The 10,000-nt window shown below is 49.8% G+C and overlaps 1 protein-coding gene across 1 annotated transcript in view; it reads right to left on the bottom strand.

Annotated features, from left to right (window-relative positions):
• zeb1b (zinc finger E-box binding homeobox 1b) overlaps positions 1-10,000 on the bottom strand; it is a gene marked incomplete at its 3' end in the record, with an annotated part of 50,835 nt that overhangs the window by 5,409 nt on the left and 35,426 nt on the right. Inside the window, 12 exon segments of the mRNA XM_042068868.1 lie at positions 95-414; positions 416-699; positions 701-909; positions 912-1,228; positions 1,230-1,319; positions 1,321-1,528; positions 1,530-1,676; positions 2,141-2,221; positions 2,224-2,245; positions 2,562-2,764; positions 5,235-5,387; positions 9,358-9,516. Coding sequence (XP_041924802.1) covers positions 95-414; positions 416-699; positions 701-909; positions 912-1,228; positions 1,230-1,319; positions 1,321-1,528; positions 1,530-1,676; positions 2,141-2,221; positions 2,224-2,245; positions 2,562-2,764; positions 5,235-5,387; positions 9,358-9,516 — 2,193 coding nt within the window.

The following is a 10,000-nucleotide window of genomic DNA, read 5'->3' as shown; positions in this document are numbered from 1 at the left end:
CACACTTTTACTTACACACACATACACATGCACGCACACACACACACACACACACACAAACACACACACATACTCCCGACCTTCACTAACTCACCTTGACCATTGACATGCAGCACTTGTGTGTGATTGGCCTGGTCGGGCAGCGTGTCACCAGTGGGCGTGGCGTAGGTGTAGGCCAGCTGGGGAATGAGGATGGTCTTGGCGCCGCCCTGGTCAGAGATGGCCACCAGGGTAGACATGGGCAACTGCGTGGCCACCAGGCTGATGGGGCCGGCCATGGCGGCGGGCACTGAGGGACAGTCGGCGGTGATGGGGGACGACGTGGCATCTTTCTTGGCACAGGTGAGGTTCAGCGGCTCGTCTTGCATGGCCGGCGGGCTGGCTTGGTTGGGGGTCGTTGCCCGCGGAGACGCCCTTTGGCAGCGAGAGGTCGAGGGGCCCCTCTCCGTCGGCCAGGCCGCCCCGGCACGGGATGGGGCCGTCGGCCGACAGGTTCAGGGGTCCCCCGGGACTCGGAGGGGAGGAGCTGGGCTGCGATTGGCTGACCGCGGGCGCTTGTGGCGAGGGTGACGGTGACCGCGAACATGAGGGCGTTGGGTCCGGCGTCAGCTGGGGCGAGATGTCCACATCGGAGCTCTGCGAGGCCGCGTCGCCGCCTGAGGGGCTTGTGTTGGCGGGTACTGTGCGCGGGCCGTTTGGCCTGCATCTTGCGGAACCAGCGCGTGACCGTGCTGGGCGGCAGGCTGACCGCCGCGGCGATGCGGCCGATCTCCGCCGTGGCCGGCTCTGCGTCCAGCGCGTAGTACGCCTTCAGCACTGACTGCAGGCTCTTCTCGCCCGGGGTCGTCGCCGTGGCGACCGAGTCGCACCGGCCGTCGGTGACCGCTCCTCGCCGTTGACGACCGCCTCCGCGACCTTCGTCGCTTCCTCCTCCTCTTTCTCCTGCTCTTCCTCGTCCAGGCTCTTCTTCCTCTTCCTCAGCGTCAGGTCCTCGGCCTCTCTCTCCGGCTTGCAGACCGGCGCGTGCGCGGGGGTTGTTGTGCGCCGTCGTCGGGGGCGCCGTCGCCACGGCGACCCGCCTCCTTCTTCAGCTGCAGCACGGGCGTGCGTCTGCGCGCCGGGCCCCGGGTCCAGGCTGTAGTTGATGAGGATCTTGGCGTGGCCGTCCTGGTCGAGCAGCGGCAGGCTGATGGTCTGGATGAGCGGCCCGGGTGGCGTTGGCGCTGCCCACCACGTGCCCCGCGGGATCCGCCTTCAGCAGGCTCTGCAGCTGCGCCAGGCTGATGCTCACGGGCGATACCAGGCCCACGGTGGGCAGCAACAGCTGGAGCGGAGGCGGGCACCGGCGCGGCCGCCGTGGTGGTGGTGGTGGTGGTGTTGGCACCGGCGGGCACCGTTGGCACAGAGGGCTTCAGCTCGCTTTCCAGAGGCTCCGCTTTGATGTGGGCGATGGAGATTGGCTCCCGTGGCACAGCGGGCTTGGCAGGCTTCTCGCGGGGCGGGGAGGGTTCGGGGCACGGCGGTGGGGGACGAGTCTGGACCCGGAGGGACGAGGGGACGGGACCGGCCGTTGACGGACAGCAGGCCGATGCACTTCTTGCTGCTGATGTGGGAACTGTAGGAGCCCGAGTGGGAAAAGCGCTTCTTGCAGTTGGAGCACTCGTACGGCTTCTCTCCTGCAGGAAACACACACACACACACACACACACACACAATGTCACAAACAATAAAGACAACAACTGTGCACACACAAAGACAGGGGGTGTAACAGAGTAATTGGATGAGACAATCAAACAAGCGCGCACACACACACACACACACACACACACACACACACTCACACAAACACACACACTCACAGACACACACACAGCTCTGCTGCTGCTTGAGAACTCTTCTGGGAGACCTCTTTTAACACCATCACCTCAGGTCAAACACACACACCACACACACACACACACACACCATCCAAATCACTCATAGTCTTACTCATAAACACTCAAATCTTTTTTGCATTCCTATGATGTGCACAGACAAAGGTGCGAACACCTCTCTCACACACACGTATTGCAGTTGAACAGTTTCGAAGAGCTTTTTTTCCATCTAGCTACATTTTACACACACACACACACACACTCACCACTGTGTATGCGCAAGTGCTCCTTCAGGTGGTGCTTGTACTTGAAGGCTTTGCCACATTCAGTGCACTTAAACTTCCGTTGCCCCCAGACTGAGTCACATGACGCTGAGGGAGAGAGAGAGAGAGAGAGAGAGAGAGAGGAGAGAGAGAGAGATAGAAAGGGAGAGAGAGAAAGGGAGAGAGGGAGAGCGAGAGATAAACGGTGAGATTTATTTTCAGCACCTTCATTGGGGAGATTCTCAGGGTGCTCTTTATGAGACACTTGTATGTGCTCCCATTTATCTCTCTGGTTGAAGGTGTGGGGAGCACCTATAGTTGTAGTGTGTATGTATGTGTGTGTGTATGTGTGTGTGTGTGTATGTGTGTGTGTGTGTGTGCATGCGTGGTGTGTGTGTGTGTGTGCATGTGTGTGTGTGTGTACCTGGTCTCGGCCGTTCTTGTGTGCGCTCATGTGTCTGTCGAGCTGTGCGCGCTGGTTGAAGGTGTAGGAGCACTGCGAGCAGCTGTAGTTGTCCTCGCTCTTCTCGTGGCGCAGCTTCACGTGCTCCTTCAGCGAGGCGTAGCGCTTGTAGCCCCGCGAGCAGTACGGACAGGTCAGCAGCTGGGAGAACGCGTCCGGAGTGCCTGAGAGAGAGGAGAGAGGAGAGAGAGGAGAGAGGGAGGGGGAGAGGGAGGGGGAGAGGGGGAGAGAGGGAGGGGGAGAGAGAGAAAGAGAGAGGGAGAGAGGGAGAGAGGGAGGGGGAGAGAGAGAAAGAGAGAGGGAGAGAGGGAGAGAGGGAGGGGGAGAGAGAGAAAGAGAGAGGGAGAGAGGGGGAGGGGGAGAGAGGGAGAGAGGGGAAGAAGGGAGAGAGGGAGGGAAGGGGTTAGAGAGAGAGGAGAGAGGGAGAGAGGGAGGTGGAGAGAGAGAAAGAGAGAGGGAGAGAGGGAGAGAGGGGGAGAGAGGGAAGGGGTTAGAGAGAGAGGTATGGAAGGAGAGAAAGAGACAGAGAAAGAGAAAGAGAGAGATTTTGTTATTATTGACATAAAACCCCAAAAGCAGCAAAAAGAAACAACCTACTGAACACACACATCCCAGTCACATTAGACATACACACACCAATGCCCTCAGCAGGAGAATGCAGCCCAGTACACCTGTGGGACTGTGTATGTGTGTGTGTATGTGTGTGTGAGAGAGAGAAATGGAACGTATGTGCTTTTATTTTATTTTTAGGAGGGGGAGTCACAAAGGTGGAGCCAGATGATGATTAGGACAAGTGCACACAGCAGACACACACACACAAACACACAGACACACACAGACACACACACATAAACACACAGACACACACAGACACACACACATAAACACACAGACACACACAGACACACACACACAAACACACAGACACACACAGACACACAGCAGGCACACACACATAAACACACAGACACACACAGACACACACGAGCAAAGCATATCAATAAATCATTCTGGGGCCTCTCCTCATATCTGAGTCTGTCTGCCTGTGCGGCTGTCAGAAGGTAAGAGTGGTTAAAGTGTATGTGTGTATGTTTGTGTATACGTGGGGAAAAAGAATGTGTGTAGGAGTGAGTGATAGAGAGAGAGGGGAGAAGACAACACGTGTGTAGGAGTGAGTGATAGAAAGAGGAGAAAAAGAACGTGTGCAGGAGTGAGTGATAGAGAGAGAGGAGAAGAGAACGTGTTTAGGAGTGAGTGAGCTCCTGAGCACTTGGCTCTCACACAGGTAAAGCATTACCTGTTAACAGGTGATGTATTAAACTCTCCCCTGAACAGGTGAAGTAGTGAGGATGTGAGCACACACGCTCTCTCTCCCTCTCTCACACACACACACACACACACACACACACACACCTGTGAGTGAGTGGCGGGACGTGAGAAAGCAGTCAGGTACGAGGCATTTACCCAGGTGTGTGTTTTGCTTTTTTTCCACACAAACAGGTGAGGGGGGCACAGCTATTAATTCACCTGCCTGTGGGTGCGTGTGTATGCATTGACTCATGTACACCTGGTTAATTTGTGTGTGAGCGTGTGTGTGTGTATGTGTGTGTGTGTGTGTGTGTGTTTGTGTGTGAGCGTGTGTGTATGTGGGTCATTCTACAATTAAACTTCATATTAAAATTTTTTGTGGATTTGATGCGGTTTCATAACAGAGACATTTACAACAGTGAGACAGATAATATATATATATATATATATTTTTAATTTCACATAATAATACAAATACATACAAACATGATATCCTTCAGGTCCGCGACCCATAGCCAAGGGGTCCGCAAAATAATTAGCTTGAAATGATAAAGTTGAGGTTTATCATTTTAAAACTTCACATTTACAGGTGACGCCCCTTTTCACCCATACAACAAGCAAGTTGTGTCTATTAGCTCCCACCCACATTAGCATTTACTTAAACTTCACTCAGGTCATGAGGAACCACTCCTACTGCTGCTTAGCTTGGCTTATTTGTCAGCTAGCTAGCTGATGAATGTGGAGAAATGTTTGAGTCAGTCCATGTCGTCAAGTGATGCAAAATCCAAAATTGACAGAAGACCAAGTTACACACCTGCCAGAAAGCACAGGATAGTGAACCTGACCATAACTGCAGAAAATACAAATGGGGGTTAATTGTTACGGTTATGAGGGGGTCCTTGAAAAATGTTCTCCTTGGAACCAAAAAAATGAGAACCCCTGAGAACCCCTGCAACTGATTTTATAACAGTTAATGAATTAATCCCCCAAAAATAGGCTGTTAGACTTCGTAACTTCATGTTTATTTAACTTCAATGTATTAATCAGTTACATACAATAGCTAATATTTTATGGATAAATTGTGTCTAAAATAATTCAGAAATGAGTCAATAAAGATTTTTTGTTTTGAAAATAACAAAATGTTATAAACATCAAATTATTTTCGGAGACACAAAATGTACCCCGATTATAGAATGACCCTTGTGTGTGTGTGTGTGCGCGTTCGTTTGTGTGTGTGTGTGTGTGTGTGTGTGTGTGTGTATATGTATGCATGCGTGCACGTGTGTATATATATGTGTGTGTGTGTGTGTGTGTGTGTGTGTGTACCATTTTCGTTGTTCTCTGGCGTTCCCTGTGATGGCTCGTCCTCGGGCGCCTCGGGGTAGATGATGGCCGTGTCGCCCGACTGCAGAATCTCCTCCACCAGAGCGTCTCTGCTGCGTTCATCATCTCCGTCTGACACACACTCCTCCTTCACCGCTACACACACACACACACACAGAAACACATAAATGTTACTATAGGTTTATAATATGGGTTTATAACTGGGTCTAAAAAGAAAACATATTATATAAAGATATTCATATCCCTGATTTCACTGCATACTATACACAACAGAATGCCATATCAGCAAATGAATTTTGTGCTGTTTGCTGTTGGGTACAAAACAGTCACACACACACACACACACACTACACACGCACACACACACACACACACACACACACACACACACACACACACACACACACACACACACACACACAAACACACACACCTAAGGATATCCTTGCTCAGAGTGTCAGCCCTGTTTACAACTCCAGGACACTCTCACTGTGACAGTAGCGCTGACTTTTGCAACACTCCGCCAGTGGTTGTGTGTATGTCAGTGTGTGTGGGCAAGTGTGAGTGTGTGTGGTTGCTTTTATGTGAGTGTGTGTGTGTAGATGCAGGACACACGCGGGTAACCATGCACAGGTTTAACATGTGCAAGGCTATGTCTACACGAAAAAAAAATATATTTTTTATTTCTTTTTTCTTACAGTTTTCACACCTTTAACGACACTGGTAAAATGTTATAAATTATATAAAATAAATGTTGCCGTGGCAGTGCAGATGCTTCATGCAAATTCACTATTTTATAGAATATAGAATTCTCTATCCTATACAGTATATACATTCTACGAAGTGTGTGTGTGTGTGTGTGTGTGTGTGTGTGTGTGTGTGTGTGTGTGTGTGTGTGTATGTGTATGTGTGTGTGTGATCAATCAGCACGGTATCAATATAAATCCCCATAAAATCCCAGTCAGTCACAAAACTCTCCACGGTCATCTCAGCCAAGACATGGCCTCCACAACAGTGATTTCCATAACACTGGGGTTACACTAAATGGACTACAAAACACAAGCAAAACAGGAAGCCTTAAAACAGATTGACACACACACACACAAACAAACACTCTTTCTCTCTCTCTCTCTCACTCACTTACACACGCACGCGTGCGCTCAAGAAGCATCTGTGTGAGAGGGTGTGTGAGATCCACCTTACAGTTGTTACTGGCAGAGTACAAGAGCAAAAAACAGTGAATAGAAAGAAAGACAGAGAGAGAGAGAGAGAGAGAGAGTGAAAGATAGAGAGAGAGAGAGAGAGAGTGAAAGATAGAGAGAGAGAGAGTGAAAGAGAGAGAGAGATAGAGAGAGAGAGAGAGTGAAAGAGAGGGGGAAAGCCCTCTCTAGAGTTCAAGTGTTCTGAAAAACTTTGATGATCACACACACACACACACACACACACACACACACACACACACACACACACACTGGTGTCTCCTCACACGCACGTCGTTATGGTAACCAAATAACTACAACAGGGCTGCTGGACCAGAACCTGAAGCTTGAAGTTTGCAGAGAGAGAGAGAGAGAGAGAGAGAGAGACAGAAAGAAAGAGAGAGAGAGAGAGAGAGAGGGAGAGATGGGGACAGAGAGACAAGAGAGTGAGAGACAGAGGGAGAGAGAAAGGGATGAGGATACAAACAGGGAAATAGAGAGGAGCGTGAGAAAGAGGAAAAGAGAAGCAGCGCACATGAGGCCTTCTCCATATAAAAGGCAAAGAGTGCAGGAACAGACTGTTCTGCCTCACGTTAACATTTTCGTTCCCACGACCTGTTTTAAACACACACACACACACACACACACACACACACACACACACACACACACACTAATACAACACACACCCCCACAAACACACACACACACACACACACACTTCCAGAGGATTTGGTCATCGTCTTCATGGCTCAGTTCTGAAACATCTCTTCTGTGGATTAAGGTTTATTTTAAGACCCACGGAGAGAAGCTATTCTTTTCCAGGCACAGCGAGCAAGAAGAACTGGCCTTTCTTACGAGGCTCTCTCTCTGTGTCTGTGTGTGTGTGTGTGTGTGTGTGTGTGTGTGTGTGTGTGTGTGTGTATGTGTGTCTGTGTGGGTGTCCAAGTCTGTCTGTCCCTGTGTGTGCGATGACTCTAACTGGTAACTGCTAGGCTGGCTGAGTTGCTGCTCTATCAACATTCTCAAGGCTACACTCACTGGCCTATTTCTCTCTTTCTCTCGCACTGACTGATTCACACACTCACTCACACACACACACACACACACACACACACACACACACACACACACACACACACACATACATACACACACACACACTCTCACTCACACACAAACACTTACTCACTCACTCACTCACTCACTCACTCACTCACTCACATACTCACTCACTCACACACACACACACATACACACACACACACTCTCACTCACACACTCACTCACACACTCACTCTCACACACTCACTCACTCACTCACTCACTCACTCACTGACTCACACAGTCCCAGTGGCGTTTTCTCCCGGAAGCCAAGGGAAGCCAGGCTTCCCCTATCTCGCTGTTATTGTAAATAAAACATTTTATTTAATTGTCTTACAGTTTTGTTAATTCTTGCTGCGCTGTCATATCCTGTTTTCATTTACTGTAGTACTTTGCAATGAGTGAAACAGCGCCCCCATACATGTTATGTTGTGAATGTGGTGAAACACAGTATTACCAGAAAGGGTTGAAGCGGTCGTTTAGTTAGGTGCAATTTTGAGTTTTGTTGAAATCAGAATCATCAGTGTGTGTGTGTGTGTGTGTGTGTGTGTGTGTACATGTGCATGCTTGTGTAAACTGGCTTGCCTGAGTACATGCATGCGTATCTAAGACTGTGTGTAGACATAGCCAATATGTTGCAGAATACATACTTTAGGTTTGTGTGTTTTGTGTGTGTGTGTGCTTCAGTACAAAACCCCAAGCATTTAAGAGCATTCCAGAGCTGACAGGTCTAGCTCCTCTTGGCTCCATAGGGCAGTATAGTGGAGGGCCTCCACCCAGTTCAGACAGCCTGCACAGCACAGTGACTCACTACAAACAAGACTACTCCCTCTCCCCATCCATCTGCCTCTGATTCCGTCTCCCTCTACCCCCCTGTCTTTCTCTCTCTCTCCCTCTCTCATTCTCTCTCTCTCTCTCCCTCTCCCCCGTCTCATTCTCTCTGTCTCGCTCTTCCTCCCTGCGCTAGAAGGATTAGAGGTGTTCTATGAAGGTATGACATCAGCATTCCATCTCCTTGACGATCTTAGCGGACATTTGACACATCCCTCCATCCCTTCTTCCCTCCATCTCATGACTGGTGCTTCTTCCCATTTATAAATCTACAACCTTCTCATCTGTAGACCACAGAGAGGAGGGCAGCCAACATAGTGACAGACTACATTTCCCATGATGCATCTGGGCACAGGAAGTTGTTATTTCAGATGTGATTCATAACAGAACATGTCAGCAGAGAGCTCTGAAGTGATTGAGTAGGTGAGCATGAGGGAGATAAATGGCCTAACTGTTCTAATGAGACAGAGAGAGGGAGAGGGGAGAGAAAAGATTGCATGAAAGAAAGTGAAAAAAAACGAGAGAGAGAGAGAGAGACAAACAGAGAGAGAGCGAGAGAGAGAGAGAGAAGGGAGGGGGGGAGTAAATAAACAGCTTCCTGAGTATTCGTTTGGTCAGAAGGCACCAGGTTTCAAAATGGGTTCCAGTGACAGACAGAAGAGGGGGGGACAAGGAGAAAGAGTGAACATTCAAAATGGCCTCCAGTGTCTCCCCAGCCACCAGATCATCAACACGCTCTTCCCAGCGATGGCTCTGGACTCCCCTCAGTGACACATCTAAACTCTCTCTCCACAGAGTAAGTCAAAGCATTCCGCTGTCCCTCAACCAGTCGTGCCAATTCAACTCATCTTCAGCCAATCCAATAGCCCTTTGTCCTCTCTCCACTTGATCTATTAACATGTGTGTGTGTGTGTATGTGTGCGTGTGCGTGTGTGTGTGTGTGTGTGTGTCGGTGATGACAATGGGCTTACCTTCATCCCACCTGTCCTCGGGGTCGACAGTTCCATTGGGGTCGTCGTCGGGGGCAACGCTCTCGCCATCAGGGAGGCTGCCTTCCTCCTCAGCGATGTGCAGCTTGTCCTCATCATCAGAATCCGAGCTGCCCTCCACCACAGCGCTGTAGTTACTTACTGCACACACACACACACACACACACACACAGAAAGAGAGAGAGACTTGATGTCAGAAACACACTCAGGAGAAACATATTTAAAAAAAGACAAACATCCACCTAAAGGCAATAAAACAGTAGTTCTGCTATCATTGTTGTGTATTATCATAGCCCTCATCAGACACCTCGATCTCACAGCCTTTATTGCCCTGCTCATTATCACGCCTGTAGTTAGTCAGCTGGGGCCTTGTCTTGTGTGGCCACTTGCTGTGACTGGCTGGATAGCTTATTATTGGGAAGAAGAATATTTGTCTCGCTAATAAAGCTCATTGAAACAGGGCTGGCGACTGAATGGCTGAGGGAAAGAGAGAGAGAGAGAGGGAGAGAGAGAGAGAACGAGGGACAGAGGGACAGGGAGGGAGGGATAGAGAGAGAACGAGAGAATGGGGGGGCAGGACAGGGAGGGGGGGAGGAGAGAGAGATAGAGAGAGATATAGAGAGAG

The sequence above is a fragment of the Alosa sapidissima genome, chromosome 17 (assembly GCF_018492685.1).
Source record: "Alosa sapidissima isolate fAloSap1 chromosome 17, fAloSap1.pri, whole genome shotgun sequence".
Taxonomy (NCBI): domain Eukaryota; kingdom Metazoa; phylum Chordata; class Actinopteri; order Clupeiformes; family Clupeidae; genus Alosa; species Alosa sapidissima.
Note: the sequence above shows the minus strand (reverse complement) of the source record. Positions and strands in the feature narration are given on the sequence as shown.